A 21,669-nucleotide genomic window follows, 5' to 3' on the forward strand; every position below is an offset into this window, starting at 1 on the left:
CCAATAAAAACATTTGAATAATAATAATAATAATAATAATAATAACATTTATAACTCCTTGAAGTTCATTAGGCTCACTTATTGGAAAAGCCTGCAAAGAATCTGGACCAAAAATAATTTATTGACATCTATCAACATTTATAACTTCTTATTTATTTTACCATGTTTTTTCCCCATCTTTTGATTTTTACTTTTTTATTTATATTCTTTACAATATTTGTTATTTTTTTATTTGTTATTTTTTTTATTTTGTTGGCCAGTTTCCGAAAGAGGGTGGGGTGGTTGGGATGCAGATGTTGACTTCGGGTACTGTATAATGTACAATGTATACAGGTTTGAAAACCCAATAAAAATATTGGAATAATAATAACTCCTTATTTATTTTGCCATGTTTTTCCCCTTCTTTTCCTTTTTTAAATTTATATTCTTTAAAATATTTTTGTTGTTGTTTATTATTATTATTTTATTATTATTATTATTTATTTTTGTTTTGTTGACCAGTCTCCCAACGGGTGTGGAGGTTGGGATGAAGATATTGGCATGCCGTATAATGTCCAATGTGTAAAAGTTTGAAAAAACAATAAAAACATTTGAATAATAATAATAACATAATATAATATTATAACTCCTTGACTGCTCATTAGTCATTAGGCTCACTTATTGGAAAAGCCTGCAATGAATCTAAACTAAAAAACACATTTACATATATATATAAAATAAATATATATTACTATTTATTATTGTTTAGAATGTGTTATTATGATTATGATTAATACTAATTTTATTTGTACTGTATAATGTACAGTGTGTAAAAGTTTGACAATTTAATAAAACATTTGAATAATAACAATATTTATAACTCCTTGAAGGCTCATTAGAAAGTGTTAAAAGCATTTATTAATAGATACTTATTACTAACTCAATCAATGCTAGATTACCAACTGGGCAAAGTGGTCCACTGGCCTGGGGCCAAATAGCATGTTTTTGCTCAAGGGCCCCAAACAAATGAATACCGCAATAGCTATTTGGAAATATGGAAAATTCCCCTCTCTGCTTTTGTTGTGTCGCATATTAAAACATTTCAGGAAGTTGGCAAGGATATGTTGCAGCAGCAGAATGACCACAAGAGGGAGCCATAGTTCTATATTTAAACTGGCTGTCACTCATATTGAGGACCTCAAGCCAGACAAATTAAACCATCCCACATTCACATTTATCTGTAAAATACAAATGACCCATTTTACATTTGATCATTTCTAAAGCTGATAAATTAAATCATTAGTCCACTATTCAAGCATAAAACTCTAAATGTTAACATATTGTTCAGTATTGTGTTAAAATTCATTCAGTCCTGAGTTATTCTAGCATAATATTTTGCTGTATAAGTCCAGAGTTCTCATGTTACAGGACAAAGCTGAACTTGAGCTGATGAACAAGCGTGAGTACATGGCTTTATTCTCAGCTTGTCCACTACAGCTGGCTACAGAGTGGTAAAGAACAAAACACAACCGCTTGTTAAGAACAGCAACATTTATTTAACATGATATAAAACAGATGGGATATGAACATTTGCAAGTCAAATCTAGTATGTAACCATATGTTGGATACATCGTCCCATCCTGCTGTACCATGTACATTATATACACAGTAAACCTCTGATAATTACACTTTGTACACACACACACGCACACACACACAATCCTGGATCCACAATTTTTTTTTATTGCTTTTTACATGTGCTAATCTTTTTTTTTTTTGTTTGTTCCAAGACTTCAAACCAACATGTCATAAAATAGAACCAAACTCGGATTTCTTTTTCCTTCTCTCAATTTAAATATATCTCTCAGCAATAAAAAAAAGACAGTATAGAGTGACTTAAACATTCACATATGTGTCGGCAACAATGCGACGGGGACTGCAGAAGATCCCATTTTTAAATAATTACAACCCAGAAACAGGAGAAATTACAAATAATCTTTGTACGCAGCAATAAAGTGTCTCCTCCTTTCGCTATAATGGAGGGATCTACATCTCTTATAAAGTCATCTTTCGCATCCACAAATGTTCTTTACAATAAATGGATAAATATGAATGATTAGTTAATGACCAATGTCTGAAAAAACAAACTGAGTGACTTATAAAAGCAAACTAAAATTATGTGAAAATATGTTTTTGAAACCTTTTAGGACAGGTGGTGAAACATGAATGGAAAATGTGCCCAAAACATTTCGTCTCAGGCCCTTAGGCTCACAACAGAGCTCAGTCTATTAGCCTCATATATATATATACAGACAGACGTTGGCCCATACTCAAACAAGGACCTAATAAAACCATATAAATAATGAAAAAGCCTTGTAAAAACTGAAAAATGGAACTGCAACAATAACAGTATATTGTGTGGTGCCCCAACGAGGGGGAATAACAGAGAAATGTCACAGAGAAAGTGTTTGTTGGTGGCATAAGAGCTTAAGACGTCACAGTGAGCATACAGAAGTCAGAGGTCAACACCCCAGAGTGCGGAGTAGGCAGTTTCACTCTCTGTAGGCCGAGGCCTTGTGCTGATGTCCTTTGGGAAGTCTTCAGGGGCATCTTTACACCTCCGCTGCTGTTTCCTTCATGTATAGGTTTTCACTGAGGCCAGAGCCTGTGCTGCAGAACGAGAAGGGGGCAAAGGTCAAATTATGCTTCATAAATAATACCAGACAATGGAGACGCAACGTAGTTCTCCTATACACTCAGTGACCACCTGTACAGTCTATTGCAATTCAATATAACTGTCATAAAGTCTACTTTTATGATGCCTATAATGTTCAGTTTTTGTTGCTATAGACCCCCTTTACTGCTGACATTAAAATGCGTCTCGTATCCAGATTGTATCTAGATATGATTTAACCTGATTACATTTACATCTGGTATTAATATGAGATCCGATTGCTGTAGAGGAAGGCTGTATTAAGTGGTGGACACACTGCCCGCATGAGGCTCGCGTGAGGCTCGCGTGGCGTGTTGTTTTTTATTTCGGCGTCCATGTTAACAGGTTAGAGTGGACACACTGCCCGCATGAGGCTCGCGTGAGGCTCGCGTGGCGTGTTGTTTTTTATTTCGGCGTCCATGTTAACAGGTTAGAGTGGATACACTGCCCGCATGAGACGCGCGTCTATTTTATAGAATAGGAGGGTCGCCTATTTTACTCGCGAGCTCCTCGCGTCTCAGCTGCGTGTCCCAGCAGCAACAGACAGTGAAGGTGATCTATTGACAGTATATGGACATCATATCAGCTACATAATACAGTTTACATGTCTAGACATCTGTAGAATATGTCACAGACAGTGAAAGTGATCTAGTGACTGTATATTAACATCATAATATACAAAAATATGTCATCCCTGGAGCACTCTATAGGCATTAGATTGTACAGCTGTCCCTAATAAAGTGCCCATACAGTGTATTTTATGTCATATGGGTCTTATCATTGCACAAGAAATATTGTAAAAAAAGAAAATAATGGCCCTACAGCAACATTGAGTTGAGTCATGTGACTACACAGATTATAAGAAATACCACATGATGAGAAAAACGTGGTTCCACAGCAACACAGAATACATACAAACACATGACAACGGTTTCCCCTCCTCATACTTTTACATAACTTTCCATCAATCCCCTCATTCTGGCATGCTGTTTCTCCCCAGAGACAACAATTAAAACACTGAGAACACTTTAGCATTGTGAGTATGGACAAAACAGGTTGATGAAGGCCCTTACTGGTGCTACTGTACTACACACACATGAAGTGAGACCCGTCAGTGAGTTGAGGGGGTGTGTTAGGAGGCTGTGGAAGGGGTGGGGAAGAGGACGACGGGCTTTTCACTGCAATGAAACAGAGCAACATGTCGGACACGCAGGCACACACAAAATATCAAAAACAACATACATCAGCAGCTAAACAACCAAACAACACAGAAAATAATCACTGAAGTCGATGAAATTAAAGATGAAGTCGGTAACTTTGCTCGCAAAACTGGTGAACTCCGATCAAACTAGGAATACTAATTGATATTCTGTTACTGTAATGCCTATTTCTCATCTCAAATGTTTTCCGAAACATATTTAAGTGTACTGTTTAGCTGCCTGTAAAATGAGAAAGTTTGCTAAAGCCGGTGGGGGGTGCTTGGTTTTGGCCTCGACTGTTTTCAACATGGCACAAACATTCTCATTTTACAGCTAAACAGTACACTACAAGATGTTTCTGAAAACATTTGAGGCGTGAAATAGGCATTACAGTAACAAAATAGTGATTCATATTTGATCAGCGCTGCCTAGTTTGACAGTTTGATCGGAGTTTGTGTATTTCGTGAGCAGTGATTGACAGCTGCGTAGACTGCAAATTGAAACTTGCAAATGCCATTAGGAGCACTAGGGGGAGGCAGAGGAACTTGATTTTTTCACAGATTATCTGTCTCACGCACTACTGTCAGGATATCCTGACAGTTTTATAAAAATTACTTTTTAATATATTTGCTCAAAGTTACCAATTGCAGCTTTAATGAAGAAACTACTGAGGCTACAATGATAAATGACTGAACACATACACAATGGAAGATGCAGCCGCAGTTTGATAAACCACAATGAAAAAGTAGCGATCTGTAAGAACAGGCTCACACTAGCTTTTGTTTCATCACATGCATTATTCTATCTCCTCCCTCTTGTCCCTAGAGATGTACCTGCTACCAGCTTGCTGCGTTTGGAGGCCTCTGCTGCCAGCTCGTAGGAGATATTAATCATCTTCTCTTTCTCCTGTACGGTAACCTCCACTTCTGTCTCCTCCTCTGGGCTTAGTGCCGTACTCGGCAGCACATTCTGCATGCTGGGAGCACACATACAAAATGTTCTCTGTGATATACATACAGCGCTTTAACTGTAAACATGGTTTCAGAATAAACACAATTACCCCGGGACAGAGAAGCTATCTCTTTTAAATCAATTCAAGAGGGTTGACATTTAGAATAAAATGTCACAGTGGCTAGGAGGTAAAAGCATTTTCTGCACATCTAAGGCACTGATCTGCATGGTGAAGAGCAGGCAGGCAGTGATGGTGATGTCCTGCTGTGACCCCAAACTTACCCCTCACTTCTAGAAGGAATTTCATGCATGATCTCTGCTGGGGGATATCAGTGCTCACCTACAAAGATAGCCCTTTGTTCAAAGGATCCTTACCTAACATCAAGGGTCTGAGCAGCCCTGTCCTTGCTAATAAAATGTGGTACAGACAGATCATGGTGATGTGTTTACCTATTTTTGGCAATGAGGGCTTTGATGCGATCAACTTTCCTCTGCTTATCAGCCTCCTGCTCCGGGCTCAGAGCCTCCTCGGGGTCTGACTCCACATAGCGCTCAGGAATCAGCACTTTGTCAGGCACGGAGAGCTGAAGAAAACACAACGCACTTTATATGGCACACGTCATACAAATGAATGGGATGTATCATGTGCTTTACAAATAAAAGATAAACAACCACAAGCTAAAAATACATTTATAAACAAATAACAGACGCTCGTCAGCGTCATTATCGGCACAGGGAGGCTGTTCCACATTTTGGGTGAGTAAGAACTAAATGGAGCATCACCATAGGCTTTGTCCTCGAGCGAGAAACGCTTAATGTGAGACATTGTGCAGCATGAAGAGATCAGTCGGGAACATAAGCAGTAAGGGGTTCATTGATGTTATCCAGAGAAAGGGCATGAACTCTTGTAAAAACAGCACCTTAAAATCGAGTGTATGGCTTATAGGCAGCCTATGAAAAGATTCTCGTATAAGAAGTATGTACTGTTTAGTGTCATGCACATTCCTGACTACAGTGTTTTGCAACTTTGCATTTTGGTAGTTTGAGTTCTAAAAATATAATAACAATAAAGTAATTGATTACAGGAAGGCCTATAAATATGGAACTGCAGTGATTCAATTATGAGTAAACAAATGTTTTTATAGTTGCTTTGAAATACGGTGTCAAACACAACCATGGTTCTTCATCTAGCTAAAATCAAAGAATAATTATCCTTTTCAAAATGTACCTTTCAAACAAGACACAAATGTGTAGGGCTGTCCCCTCTTAGTCGATTAGTCGATTAATCGGTCGTTAATCGGTTTTAGTCGACTTAAGATTTCTTTAGCCGATTAGTTGTTTACCTCCGCTAAGGCCAAAGGCCTTGGGCCAAGGAGGTTATGTTTTCACCGGCGTTGGTCTGTTTGTTTGTCTGTCTGTCTGTCTGTTAGCAGGATTACTCCAAAAGTTTGCAATGGATTTGAATGACATTTTTTTGGAGTGTAGCACAATGAACAATCCATTAAATTGTGTGCTGTGATCCGTTTTTAAAGTCAGGCACCTTGGCGGAGGTCTGCACTCTCTGAGTGCCATTCTAGTTTTTTATGCTTTTTTCATGCTGAATGATTTATTTCCAAGAAACTTATGAGCACATCTCTGGTCAACACGAGATTAAAAGTGTTGCTTTTGTGTGATTCTTTATGGAGAAACTCAGTTTTACAGATCTATCGATTAAATCAACTAATCGATTAGTCGACAAACTCATTATGAGTGTTAGTCGACTAAGAATTTCTTTAGTTGAGGACAGCCCTTCAGATTTATATTATTTTCCTGATAATTTTTGCTATATGCACATTCATTAATCATGTGCTTAATGAGTGTGACATTTAAGTAACAAGAGCTGTTTTAATTGCAATAATACCATGTAATTGTTTAATGGCTGGTTCAGACTACACAATATCAGCCCGATTATGGCCCGTAGTAGGGTGTTGGGTGTGTGTAGGGCTCAGGAAGGACAATGAGTGTTGTGAGCGACAATCGATTGTTTTATCCCGTGTAGTTTGTCATAGTAGACACCAAACCGACGCCGCGTCCGGGACGCCTCACAAAGTCCCGACAGAGAGTCCAGCATTTTTGACTTTTTTTGCTTTCTATGATGTGTTCCATCATGGCCGTGACTTTGACCATAAGGAGCACAGAGTGATCTGCCGCACAGGCGCGCACAACGGTAAACAATGGCGAAGCGAAAGAGGAATGATGATGGTGCTGTGAGGTGAAATGGAGGAAAAATTGGAGGAGCTATGGCGACAACACCCCGGCCTTTTTGATGTTTCCTCGAGGTACTACCAAGACAAAGTGAAAAATAGTGAAAGATGACCAGCGATGATTGGTCGGGGACCGACGTGTAGTCTGTCATGTCTTTCGGCCAAGTCAACACAAGAATTTATGACTCTCAATCACCTAATCTGACATAGTGACCATCGTCACCGACAAAAATATTGTATAGTACGAACCAGGCATACGTTTCTTTAATTATTCTACTTTAGTTTAAAAAAACAAAAAAACAGAGTAGTGGTATTGGGAATCAAAACGACAATACTTGATGTGATGTTGGAAAACATTTCCTAACTTGTCTATAATAATATTAGCACACTCAGTCTGATAAAACAGCCAACTGAACCTCACCTCTCTGTCCATATTTAAGTGGTCAGCCTGCGAGGCTTCTTTGAGACGGGCGATTTCCTCGGCGGGCGTCTCCTGGTCCCTCACCACCTCCTGCTGCCTGAGCGAGGCCTCCAGCTCCTCAATGCCACAGCTTAGCCCCCCATCTCTGCGCCTCATCTGGGACTAGAAAAGACAAAAAGGGGACAAAAATGCAGAGAGATCAGGTCATATGACAGGATTCCAGGATTTGATATCAGCGGGCTCATTCTAAGCTAACGAAAGGTACGAAAGGTTATTCAGATGGTAGCAATCTGCAACTTCACCACTAGATGCCAGTAAATCCTGCACACGGCTCATTTAATTGTTGCCTTTTAGTGTCTGCAGCAGTCGCCCAGTACCTGCGTGCTGCGATAATGGTTTTCTTTCGTAAACGAGTGACTGCGAGAGGGTGTGTTCTCCTGGCTGCTACCCCGGATGTGGCCGCCTTTCTTTTTCTCCCTGAGGGCACCCTGCTGGTGGCGGCGGATCCTCTCCAGCTGCTCCTCCACGCTCATCCTGGGCCGGCCGCTCTCCACGGCACACAGCTGCTGCTCCATCGCGCTGCGTGGACGCTCCTGTTAGCCAGAGAGGAAGACGACCACAGACATGCAGAAACACAAACAACACACACAATAAATAGAAGTTAATAATACTGTAGCATGCTAGGAGACAAAAATGTCACTACAGTAATTTTTTACTACGCAGAGCCACAGTTTGGGTGTGTAGCTAAGTGGCGTCACGGTGTGGTTGGGTCAGATCTCATAATGCAGTGAATACTAGCTATCGCATCTTCTCTGTTAAATACTGCTCGTACTGGAAAAACGTTTTGCTCCTCTAAACAAAGACGTCAGGATTGACATAATAACCACAATAAAGAGAGTGAAACGGCTCTTTAATGTTCACTCTCTTAAAACCTGATTGGCTGCTGTGCACACACACGCTCCTGCTGGTACACATGGGTGCACTCAGAGAGGCTGGAGGCCTGTTAATGCCTGAGCAGGACCGGCTGATGATGTGAAGTGAACTGTAGATAAGTTGCAGGTTTGTGCCGTGCTGGAGGGGCTGGCTGATCTGGATTCAGTCCAGAGCCCGAGGACGCAGCCTCCACTGTCCAGATTGTTCAAGAGGCTGGTATCCAAGGGCCTAAACTGAACTCTAAAGGCCTGTCTCTTACAACCACAGGCTATATGTCCTACAGGGAAGACTACAGTACTGTATGTGTGCTCAGCTGGCATTTTACAAAGTTCACGTAGTGAACATACTACACTGTATGTCCATCAGACACACTAAAGAGGACACACCCTACAGTGTGGTGCACTAATGACATGGTTAGTGTATTTAAGTTGATAGTGTTTGAGGCTGGAAACTGTATAAACCAAGCTCGGCATCTATTTTATGACAGCCCGGTTTTAGGAGCATGAGTCACACCCTGGCCGGTCACGTGATGAGCAGCCTCGTCTGCCACGTGTTCACTTTCAGCCAACAGCTTAATAACCAAAACAACCAATTAAGAGGCGCAATTCAACTAGTGGTTAGTTTGGTGCTGCTGCCAAACTAGGTTTACAATCACGAGATAAAAGAAAACGAGCAAAAAGCAATCATACCTCGCATTATTGTTTTTCTACTGCTTAGAGACAGAGATGGTTTGCCACACAGGGAAATAAGTGCTAAACAGTTTAGCCCTTTTTACATTTTAAAGTTAGTTCCATAAACTGTACATAAGAAGTGGACGTAGTCACCGTGACGTCACCCACTGGTTTGTGGACTGCCGTATTGAGGCCTCGAGTTTGGCATTTTGGCCGTCACCATCTTGGTTTTTGGCCGTTGCCATGTTGTTGTTTTTTGCAACCAGAAGTGACACGAGAGGCTGGAGTTTAGTATAACCGAACGCTGAATAAGACGTTTTTTTAGGCGACTAAATTGTTATAATTAACTTTCATGAACTGAAAACACACTGTGAAAGGGTTAAAGTTGTAAGATGAAAACAATGAGAACTCCGAAACCGGACAACGCCGTGGTAGCGACCTGTCAATCACAAGGTAGCCACGCTCTAAAGCATACCCTGCTTTATGGTCTATTTTACTCTAAATGGGACCATAATTTACTAAATGAACATCATGCTGTATTGAAGAAGACTTAAAACTAGCGATTGAGACCATAAACTCATGTTTACAATGTTTACTGAGGTAATAAATTGAGTGAGAAGTAGGCTCATTTTCTCATAGACTTCTATACAATCAGACTTTTTTTTACAACCAGAGGAGTCGCCCCCTGCTGGCTGTTAGAAAGAATGCAAGTTTAAGGCACTTCAGAATCGGTTTCACTTTTCAGACCCAGAGGTTGCCCACTGGTTAGTTCCTGACAACTGATGGCAACATCTGGCAGCATCCAGTGGTATTAGAGTTTAAAACATGGGCAATTTACCATTAGACTCACCGTCCTGGGGTCAGGCCTTTTGGTCTTCCTTAAGGTAACGTATGAAGCTATGGAGGAAGAGTCAGGCACTGGAGATCTGGTCCTGGGTGGGACAATGCCAACTGGGTAGGACATCCCTAGCAACAAAAAAAAAAGGTCAGTAAGCCACCTGGTTCAATGACAACATGTTAGTAGCAACTCACTAAAGAGTATACTATTTTGAATGATACAGTATCATATTTTGCGTATAGCAAGACCTTCAAGTTTAACCCTGGGGATGTAAAATCTAGCATCAAGTACACTCTACCGACAATTACAGTATTTCCCGCAGCATGTGCAGCATCGGCAGGTTGCTGCTATTGACTGTGTGGCGGTGTGGAACAAGTGAGGAGCTACAGTGTAATCATTCAACTTCAGAGCGCCTGCATTACGCTGTGCAAGCTGTTTTGCCAAATTTAGGCCAATTTGCTCTTTTCTAAACCATGTTTAGTGTGTGAGTGTGAATGTATAGTGACATAAGGTCTAAATTAAGTCGAGATAATAGAATAACTAAGCACTGATGCACAAACCTGAGCTGTTTATTGATTTACAGTGTAAATTAAATCCAGGCAAAAAGGGCTGAGCAAATGCCACTCTATCTACTCAGTGATATAGTGACCTAGCTTAATGCTTTGGAGAGAAGCCTGACCTTGTTTTTACACTCTGTGTCAAAGTGATGCCTGTGTAAATACCACGGTAACCATGGTAACTGTCAGTGCTAGAAACAAGTTTATTAGGTCACACATGAATAATTTCATCAGGCGATCGAGTTTTTGTTAGTGTCACTGTCAACAAAACGGATCAATTATTGGAAAACTGCACAGTTATCAGAAACTGAAATCATATTACTTGAAGGTAACCCACAAGTTGCGAAACATTCAAAAACTCTCGCGAGACTCGTTGCCCAACAATCTATCCTAACCGTAACTATTCAAGGTTGATGCCTAAGGCTCAGACACACCAACCCAACATCAAAGAACTGGCGGCGACGAAGGTGGACCTTTGAATCACCTCACGTCGCCTTTATCTTGGCCAAAAAGTTGCACTTAAACACCTTGCAAAGACTACAGCCGACAGCCCACTACCACATACATTCTGCGCCTGCATGAGATGAAATAACTCTCCACACCAGCAGGTGGCGGTAGTCTGTATTCGTCATTCAAAAAGTGAAACTGGAAGACCGAGGACTGCAGATATACAAGCCATTGTTAAGATACGTACATGAAACAAAGCAGCGTCGGCCGACCATTTTTACACCACTCTCACTCACCACTTAGCTTCATTTCAAATGACCATGTCGCTGCGAAAATATCCGTGTATTTGAATGATCAGATGAGATGAAGATGAAAAATGAGAAGAGCCTTCTGTGTGCACTCTTGACTTTACTCATTGGCTTGCTTTCCTCACTTCCATTTCTCTTCTCGTGCACTGATTCGTTTAAGCTAAACAGCCAATCAGAGTGATTTCTCTCACCGAAAAGCTCCACTGCCGATTGAATATGCTGAATCAGACAAAAAAAAACATCAGACATGGGCAGACTAGAGCCGACGGTGCCGGAAACACCACAAAAACTAGGACGATGAACACTCACTGACAGCCCCAAACTGTCCAACGGCCGACCGTCAGCTTGGTGTGTCAGGGCCTTTACCTTAACCATCTCGCGAGAGTTTCACAACTTGTGGGTTACCTTCTAGACACGACCACGTAATGTACCTTTGTGTTGTTCTCTATCAGGGTGTTCAGATCTGTCCTCTCCATTGCTCTCATCCACTTCGGCCACTGTGGTGAGCTCTGGTTCACTCTTATACAGCCTGTAGTCTGGGCCCTGCCGATGAGAAAGAAAGAACAAGTTCAACACACACACATTGGTTTCAAGGAGCGAGATATAAAGAATTTGAAAAAAGTGTAATTTTCTCTCACAGGATGACTTCGAAGACAGCGTCAACAAGACATTCCTTTTCTACAAAATGATGCTTTTACAGACTGGGCAATCTTAAAACCTAAATTATACAGCTTGAAAGAAAAACTTTCCGTGTTGTTTGAGAATGACACACCATTTTACAGCCAAATGAAACAGTCGGCAGCAGTCAGACATGGCTTAATTTGCAACCAAGGACAGAACACAACAAAACAAAACAGAACAAAATCACCACATTTCAACACACAGCAAAAAAAACACAGAAAAGGAAAACAAGAAGGCAAATTAAATTAAAAAGAGACTTCATCCAATTAACTGAAAAAGAAGATGATGATGAAGTATGGCATCAAGTAAATAAAAGGGATCCAATCAAAACAAAATCCAAAAGAGACGTCCGCCACAATGAGAGTGAAAACCATCACAGCGAGCAATGACGTGCGATGACACAGATGAAGGCGGGGTCAACCATGAGGTCGACAAGCTTACGCTGTGCGTGCCATTCCTGTGGCCGGCCTTCCTGTCCTCCGGCCTGTGGAGTGATGAAGGGCGCACACCAGCATGAGAGGGCATAGGGGGCACGTTGGGGGGGTTGGGCTCATAGGACTGGGGTAGGGGTGGCCGTGGGGGTACCGAGTCCTCCTCCTGGGGATTATACAGGGCATCACAGGACAGGAAGCAAGGTGACACATGGCGCCACCACGCACGCTCAGGGCAACCACCATCTGGTACAGAGTAGTTCTGGCCCACAGGACGGGCACACCAGCTGATTAGCCAGAGAGAGAGCTCCACATGCTGTTACAGGGTGACTGACACATCAACCTCAGATAGCACCACTCGTACTGTCCTTGAGCAGCGCTTAAGCACTCAGCTTAAGATGGTCATCATCTACACAACTACAGGAGATCTGGGTAAAGAGAGCTGTAGGGCTGCAACTACAGATTATTTTCACGATTGATTATTTCATCCTAATTCACAACTGTAGGTTCATTTGGTCCGGACCAAGGGAAAAAAGGATACATTGTAATTCTGGTCCGGTTCCTGTTCACACTGACTTTTTACAAACCAACCAGAGGAGTAAACATGAAGTTATACAGTCTAATAGGCGACTCGTTGATTGGACTGTTTTGGCGATTGTCATCCTGCATCATCAGTAATCGCGTGGGGAAAATCAAATTCTGGTGGGTTTTATGCAGCACTTCTATTCTTCTGATGTGTATATTTATGTTCTTTGATTATAAGCATTATTAGTATTATTAGACTGCAAATCGACCGTATGTTATGATGAATAATGGTAGAGACAGGAATGTACAAAAAAACCTTTTCACGCCCCCAGATGACTGGAGCGAATAGTGTGAACGTCGGGGAGCGCATGGACACGTGGATGAGGCGAATTACTGTGGGATCGCTGTCGCACTTTTTAATAGAGTTAATGAACTGACAAAGTACACAGTCGGACACAAGCACAGCAGTTTCAACAGCTTTTGACCTATTAATCAGGGAAAATACACGCACTGACATGCTTATGTACATCGCCTTAAATACATATCACACACTGAGCAGATTTCTTGCTAAAATCACATATTTGCTATGATTAAATCCTCTGGTTGGTTTGTTTGCTTTCACGCCACAAACGAACCGCCACAGCGTCCACCTGGAAATGGTTGTTTGGTCCGCACCAAGGTTCGATGGACAGCTTTCACACCAGCCCAAACGAACCGTACTAACTGGGCAAACAGACCCGAGTTTGTTTTAACTGAACCAAACGGGTTAGGTGTGAAAGCACCCGTAGTCTATAAAATGTCATAACATAGTAAAACATTCCCTTATGGTGGCGTCTTCAAATTACGCAAAGGTATTCAAATTACAATGACATTAATAACGAGAAAACAAGCACATCCTCACATTTCAGAGACTGGAACCAGCAAATGCTTGCCATTTTTGCTTGATAAATGACTCACATGGTTAAATGATTATCAAAATTGTGTAAGGCTGTTCTCGACCAAAGAAATTCTTAGTCGACTAACACTCAACTAATGTCAACTAATCGATTAGTTGATTTAATCTGTGAAACTGAGTTTCTCCACAAAGAATCACACAAATGCACCACTTTAAATCTTGTGTTTACCGGAGAAGTCATTTAGCATGAAAAAAGCACAAAAATTGACTAATCGATTAAAGAAATCTTAGTCTAATAAGATCAAAACGACCGATTAGTCGACTAACAGCATGTATGACCATGTATACGGTCTGTTAGTGGTGCCTCACCTCATTTTTGAGCTTGCTGAAGTTGCTCTTGGACCCATACATGCTCACACCATCAGCGATTCTCTGAGCTTTATTGTTATTGAGGGCCTCGATCACATCTTGAATCCTCCAAAGTTCCTTCTGGATGCGTACATGCTGCTGGCTGGGAGGCTCCGTCTGGGTGAAAACACACACAAATCACCAAATATTACCTAAAGATTAACTTGACCTTTCGGGACACAGGGACAAGAAGAAGAAGCAAGAAAAACATGTGCAATTCTCTCCTCCTTGTGACAGGTCTGTGTGAGAGTGAAGGGCTCTTACGAAAAGGCTCCCTGCAGGTCCTCTGACTCCTCTACTCTGAATTAGCATCGGCTCTGACTCAGGCTCAACCAGGAATAACTGTTAGAACAGTTTCTCTCTGTCTCTACACTTCTCCCGTGATGAAGGACAAGATAAAAGACAGATTTAATTAAGACCTGCTCTATCATCGCTACAGTCATCAATCACTCACTGTGTTGCTTTGATCTCTCAGTTACCTCCCTCCACGCGGCAGCTCAGGGCACTGGAGCACAGAAATCTGCTTTACTTTTTCCCCCCCAAAGTCAAAGAAAGCGTCTACAAAAAAGGATGACTAGGTGTTCAAGGGAATCTGCCACATTTCCAGCTTTTTTTATTTGAAGCTTTGCAGAATATGTACCGCAACCAGTCTGACTATTATGCCATGCCAATGTTAGACAGCACAAGCAGTGTGAGATTAAAGCAGCGCAACTTCAGTCTCACAAATTATCCTACCTGAGGGCTTCCCAGCGCTTCAAGCTGTTCCAAGAGGTTGTTCTTAGCCAGAGTCACATCTCCTTCCAGCTTGTCGTACTCCCTCCACGACCGTTCCAACTCCTGATTTGGGAGAGATACACTTTGTGAATGACAAAGAAAAAAAGCATGTAATAACTCTAATGTTACTCCTGAAGAAAGAGATCTTCAGTGTCCAGCATGAGTGTTGTGTGAATGTCCTGTATGACTCACAGCTGTAATTCTGGAGAGCTCTCTGCAGGTGCTCAGCAGGCCGCTCTGCAGTAAGTCTCTCTGCTGGATAACACTCTGCATGTCAGCAGGGTTATCAGTGCCCATCTCTATCTCCTGGCTGGCTGAGAGCAGCGCTGTCTCCAGAGTGTGCTGAAAGAACACACAACATAATAAATACACATAAAGCAAGAGTATGTCATTTTTCACTGGAACCTTTTAGATCAACTTATGTCATACGGAATGATTTAAGCCTCTTCAACTTTTCTGGGCCATGGTCCCTGATTTTAGCTCCCATACTTCTTGCAAGCAAGGCAGCAAGTAACTTATTTTTCTTATTGGTAAAACTATGTATTATTTTTTGTGATGAATCAAGTGGGCTACATCCGAGTCTGAAAAGTGAAGCCAATGAGGAAGTGCCTTAAACCTGCATTCTTTCTAATATCCAGCAGGGGGCGACTCCTCTGGTTGCAAAAAGAAGTCTGATTGTGTAGAAGTCTATGAGAAAATTACCCTACTTCTCTCTTGATTTATTACCTCAGTAAACATTGTAAACATGAGTTTATGGTCTCAATCGCTAGTTTCAAGTCTTCTTCAATACAGCATGATGTTCATTTAGTAAATTATGGTTCCATTTAGAATCAAATAGACCATAAAGCAGGGGATGCTTTAGGGCGGGGCTACCTTGTGATTGACAGGTCGCTACCACGGCGTCGTTTTCTGTGTTTTTGTATTACAACTTTAGCCCTTTCATAGCGTGTTTTCAGTTCATGAAAGTTAATTGTAACATTTTGGTCACCTAAAAATGTCTTATTCAGCGTTCGGTTGTGCTTAGCTCCAGCCTCTTGTGTCACTTTTGGTTGCAAAAGATGGCAACGGCCAAAATGCCAACAAACCCATGGGTGACTTCATGGTGACTACGTCCACTTGTAATATATAGTTTATGGATTAATCAAGTGATTATTTAGGCTATAAAATATAAAAAATAATGACAAAAGCCCAATTTTCAGAGCCCAGAGCAAAAATAAAAATAAGCAAACACTCAAAGTATAGGACTTTCAACCAGCTATTGTTTGGTTTCCTTACTTCATTCATTAAACCACAACCAAAACTTTTAATTTATTGTCTGTCAACTCATAAACCATAGCCAATTATTTCAGAATATAATTTGAATATGTATTGGTTTATTTTGTTGTTTTTTATGGACATGGAGGTAACTACAAATTATGCAACACCTCACACTTTATACATTAATTGTATCAAACATACAAAAGCATTTATGCCAGAAATCTCCTGTAACTCTGTTTGCATAAGTGACTACAATGTTGAGTTAGATATGGTGAATAAACACAGCTCATTACTGTTCTTTCAGGTTACTTCTAACTCGATAGTTTTCTCTGCACGCATGTCAACACTGCACAGAGGCCAATACAGCGTTACAGACGGTTGACACTGGACAGTCTTGCACATTGATGACAGGAGCAGCAAGGCTATAGTTACACATTATAACAGATATACAAGACTTCTGTTTTTCTCTCTTTGTCAGTGCTCTGCATATAAACTTAACGTAAGCTATTCTTATAATTTATAGTAGAGTATAAACTGTGTATTCTTTTTAGTTTATTTTGTTCCACCACACTCTTGTAAGCCTTTCAAACAGTGTTTTGTGAGAATGTGATGATGACAGATGTGCAGTGTTTAGTCACCTTCTCTCTGTACAGCTGCTGAAGTTTGTCCTCCTGCGTCCTCACCACTTTGTCCTGCTCACACAACCTGCTCAGTTTGGTCTGAAGACAAAACAATAAAGATCCGTCATGTACAGTATAGCTGAACGGAGCATCATGTCATGTGAGAGCGCAACACTGAACTTACATCAATGTCCACTTCTTCTGGCATACATGTATAGGAGCGCTCCCTGTAGTCTTCTGGACTCAACTGTAAAGACAGACAGCTAATTAGACAGAGACACCCAATGTGCACATACACATTAGAATCTGGAGATCTAATGCAGTGTCATGACGAGGGATTTGTCCTTGAGCAGGAACTCATATTTCACTGAATCGGACAATCTAAGTTAGCAAACCAGCCAGTATAAACAGTCTCTTCTCTGGTGCATTGTGTTTCCTCATCACCCACAATTGTTTGTCTCCATCAGCACAACGCAGTGGTTTTATCGGAAACGCAAGGGGAAGGCATGTAAAACAATCTTACTTACTAAACTCTAGAGTCAGCGCATAAGTTGCGTCCACCAACTGTGTTTTCTCAAGCACATGCTCTGCAGCTAACTGGTCCAAGGACTCAACTGAGTGTGTGCTGCGTTACGTGCAGTATTACTTTAAGATGTTCCCAAGATAACGACATAACCAGAGATATTCTTAGGACTTTTTAACATACAGTATTATTGCTCAGGATAATTATAAACAGCCATTTAGTTACTTTTAAACCAGGCTGAAATACAGACAAAAGCAGTTCAATGTCACACTGTATTGCAGTTACTTCTACACTAGTTTACACTATTACAAACTAGGGCTGTAACTATTGATTATTTTCATTGTCGATTAATCTGTTGATTATTTTCTTGACTAATCGATTAGTTGTTTTGTCTATAAAATGGTGAAAAATGTCGATAAGTGTTTCCTAAAGCCCAAGATGACGTCCTCTGATGTCTTGTTTTGTCCACAACTCAAATATAATCAGTTTACTGTCATAGAGGCGTGAAAAAAACAGAAAATATTCACTTTTAAGAAGCTGGAATCAGAGAATTTTTAAAAAAAAGATTTTACTCAAAACAATTAATCAATTATCAAAATAGTTGGCGATTAATTTAACAGTTAACAACTAATCGATTAATTGTTGCAGTTCTACTACAACCACCTATGATTATTATATATATTGTATATATATCATATAACAGTATATCTGCATTTATGTAGTTACAAAAGTAAGTAAAGACAGTAAAACTTCTCTCCACTTGTATTAATACCACTCATCTAATCACGGTGCTCGAACGGGAAATTATTTCAACTGCATTGGATCCCATGTTTCCAGAAAATCCATTCATCACATAATGCTTCATCATTCATCCACTCTTCCAAATCTAAACAAATACATATGCAGCACATAAATATTAGGACAGTGACATATTTCTGTGTTGTTTTGTGTTTGTACTCACACTGAATATGAAATGACATGACTATAAACGTTCAGCTTTCATTTACATCCTTATTGGGCCCCCCAAAACTGACATACACTTGAATCAAGTAATCACACTTAATATATGGTTTCAAATCCTTTTGCTTCAATGACTGGCTAGTCTCCAACCTACAGACATCAGCAGACACTTTGTATCGCTCTGCCAGGCCTGAACTGCAGCCATCTTTCCTTTCTTGCTTGTTTCGGGGCTTTTTTTGCTTTAACTCTGGTCTCCAGCAAGTGGAACACGAGATCACATCACATTTCAGATCTCATATCTGATGGGCCCTAAAAACATTGTCTGCTTTGGTCATACAGTATGTTTCGGTTCATTACCCTGCACTTAAAAAAAACCAACTTAAATTGAAGAGTCTGCACTTTAACTTCATATTTAACTTCAAATACAATGTGCTGGTCAACAGGGTCAAAACAACACAAAATGACTCACTGTCCAAATATATCTAGACTCCACTGTACACAAATGTTCCACACTCACACCTGCACTCTTTCACACCTTTCTCCTCAGCTGAACCAGACAGTACAGTTAAAACAGGTGGGACCTGAGAACCACATGGCATTCCACACAGAGCATGCAGACTGTCCCACAGCACGGGGGGCTTCGCTGTGGTGTTGTGTGGATTACGAGTGACATGGGGAGCAGCAGGAGGAGGAGGAGGGAGACAGACGTCTGGCAGCTGAACAGGTGGGAATGCAGCTGTTGGCGGGCCGGTATGCCAATGAATGGGTGGGGGGGGGTGAGGTTGGGAGGGGGCAGTCTTTGGCGGCACTTTTACACCTCGAGAGGCGGTCACAAAAGTGGCAAAGTGATGTCATAGCCATCGTCACACACAAGCCGGCCCTCTTTATCCTTTCCACCAGGAGACAAGACAACAAGAGTGGGTGAGAGGGAAGTAATACAGACATCCGTCTTCATCTTCATCATCACCCACTGACCATATTAGGTATATTAATCTATTCCACAGCTGATGCTGTGTACTCACTCTTACTTACCACTTATTCCTAACATCAAATAAATAAAGAAGCCCTTCCAATCAACTGTAAACAGAGTATTACTTTGGTGTGGATATTTTTTTATTATAGTGGAATATTATTTTGTCCTCCTGCTAAAAGTGAATTTACTTTATTGCTCTTAAATTATGCCATTAAAACAACCCCATACAATTCCTTTTTTTCACAGTAGGATATAGTATTTGCCAGAGGTGGGACCAAGTCATTGTTTTGCAAGTCACAAGTAAGTCTCAAGTTTTTGCACTCAAGTCCCAAGTCCAGAGTCACGAGCCAAGTCAAGAAAGGCAAGTCCCAAGTCAAGACAGGCAAGTCTAGAATCAAGTCCCAAGTCAAGACAGGCAAGTCTAGAATCAAGTCCCAAGTCAAGACAGACAAGTCCAGAGTCAAGTCCCAAGTCAAGACAGGTAAGTCCAGAGTCAAGACTGACAGGGCCCAAGTCAAGTCCAAGTGAAGTCATGAGTCATTATGGTTATAGTCCAAGTCAAGTTACAAGTCTTTTATTTTTTCAAGTCGAGTCTAAAGTAAAAAAAAAATTGTGACTTGAATCTGGCTCGAGTCCAAGTCATGTGACTCGAGTCCACACCTCTGGTATTTGATAATGCACTGAACTGAGAAGTGACATGTCTGACAACACAGACTTAAGTCCCACTAATTAGAGTCCCTCTGCCAAATCCAGGCTGCTCATCTAATGAGAGGGAAAACATTCTGCACTGGGTTATGAGAAGTCACAGACTAACCTTCACTGGTTGGGGCACCAGACATAACAAGATGAGTAAAGACTAGAGGCTTTGCTGCCTAAATGATCTGACTGCAACCACAGCTTTATCTTTTCATTTAGGACCGTCCCACAGCTAGCCGAGTGTTTTCTAAACACATAGAAAGTTTGTAGAGTAAACTATATCCAGCCCCCACGGACAAACTTCACAAAGAGAGTGAGGAAGGGATTCAACTGAACAGTGAAGCAAACACATCATACTACTCCTTTACAAGTCATGACCATGTTGGCATGACTTCTCATTATAAGAGGAGAACAGTCAAAAGCAATGGATGAGGAGGTGCTGGCGATACAAACGATACAGGGAGACCAGTCTCAAGATGCCATGAGGACACCGGAGGAGGAGGAGCATTGCAAAACAGACCAAAATAACAACAGCGACTGGTGAAGATGAGGCGGAGCAAAGCCTTTGGCTGGCCTTACTTGCTGGTAAAGTTGAGGCCTTGGGGCAGAGTTCTCAATCAAAGTGTGAGTCATGACGATTAAAGGGTCATTTTCCTTCATCTAGTCCAGTGTGGAGAGGAGCGATATAGCATGTGTCAGTTCATAGCAGTGCTTCACTTCAGAGACAACACCGACAATGTTGTTACACGTCGCTCTCTCGCACTCATGAAGCAGACTCAAACAGGGATGGATGCAGCAACCAGAAGCAGTAAGAGACGCTTACAAACAGGATCAGGAAGACATTGGCTGTGTCCGAAATCACATACTATGCACTACAAAACCCAATATGTGTACTACCGTTCAACATACTTTTGTGTGAATGAATTGTAGTACGTATCTTTCATAGACTGTACATAAAGATGGACGACGCGTACAAAAGTGAAGCCAAAATATCTTGGATACGGGAGCTGCCGTCTTGAGATTTTGACGTCGTTTGGATCCAGGGTCTGCGCAGTAGTGATTGGGCGGTGGAGCCGCGGTATCGAAGTCCCACCCACACACCTGCCCGAACCAATCGCGAGCTGAGCAAAGCCACAGCTTGCTAGCAAGAGAGAATCACAGCTGTCAATCATGACGTCTCACTTCCTTTTTAGAGCCTCAAATAATTAATTTAAACTAAGCTTATCAGAAAAATGAACACTTGAACATACATCAGCGTGATAAGAACAATCTAAAATTACAGAAATCATCTTTGAGGAAAAAATTAATTGACATGTATTTTGACTTTTTAGTTTGGCTTATGTCTCATTGGCTAACATGGAGGGGGCGGGATTTATGACCTATACTGCAGCCAGCCACCAGGGGGAGATCGAGACGTTTTAGCTTCACTTTTGGGGAGCCGTCATGTCCTCTATCTTTATATACAGTTTATGTTTCGGACACACTGAACTATAATTACCACGTCACTTCCTGAGAGCCTCCTTGCCGGTTGGAGACGTGTAACCATGGTAACTTGTGCCAACCTCATGTGACCAAACCATGATTTGTTAGAATCATAAAATTAGAACTAATTTAAAAACTATATAACGCCACAGTAGAAACTTATACTTTGCACCTAAATTGAAGT

The 21,669-nt window shown here is 41.2% G+C and overlaps 1 protein-coding gene across 35 annotated transcripts in view; it reads right to left on the reverse strand.

Moving 5' to 3' along the window:
• Positions 1–1,515: 1,515 nt before the first annotated feature.
• The window catches only part of plekha5 (pleckstrin homology domain containing, family A member 5), a 112,835-nt gene continuing 92,681 nt past the window's right edge, over positions 1,516–21,669 (reverse strand). For 6 of the 35 annotated variants that reach the window (XM_037766880.1, XM_037766881.1, XM_037766910.1 and 3 more), the window contains 15 exons: positions 20,583–20,663; positions 17,036–17,098; positions 16,870–16,950; positions 15,167–15,316; positions 14,936–15,037; positions 14,162–14,317; positions 12,383–12,634; positions 11,692–11,803; positions 9,949–10,076; positions 7,884–8,099; positions 7,507–7,668; positions 5,293–5,426; positions 4,725–4,867; positions 3,766–3,870; positions 1,516–2,649 (listed from right to left, as the gene is read on the reverse strand). In XM_037766880.1, the coding sequence (XP_037622808.1) occupies positions 3,779–3,870; positions 4,725–4,867; positions 5,293–5,426; positions 7,507–7,668; positions 7,884–8,099; positions 9,949–10,076; positions 11,692–11,803; positions 12,383–12,634; positions 14,162–14,317; positions 14,936–15,037; positions 15,167–15,316; positions 16,870–16,950; positions 17,036–17,098; positions 20,583–20,663 (1,872 nt within the window). In that variant the 3' untranslated portion in view covers positions 1,516–2,649; positions 3,766–3,778. The remainder of the gene's footprint in view (positions 2,650–3,765; positions 3,871–4,724; positions 4,868–5,292; positions 5,427–7,506; positions 7,669–7,883; positions 8,100–9,948; positions 10,077–11,691; positions 11,804–12,382; positions 12,635–14,161; positions 14,318–14,935; positions 15,038–15,166; positions 15,317–16,869; positions 16,951–17,035; positions 17,099–20,582; positions 20,664–21,669) is intronic. The other 29 variants (XM_037766899.1, XM_037766898.1, XM_037766902.1 and 26 more) reach the window with 13 other exon arrangements.

Source organism: Sebastes umbrosus, chromosome 4 (genome assembly GCF_015220745.1).
Source record: "Sebastes umbrosus isolate fSebUmb1 chromosome 4, fSebUmb1.pri, whole genome shotgun sequence".
NCBI classification, from domain to species: domain Eukaryota; kingdom Metazoa; phylum Chordata; class Actinopteri; order Perciformes; family Sebastidae; genus Sebastes; species Sebastes umbrosus.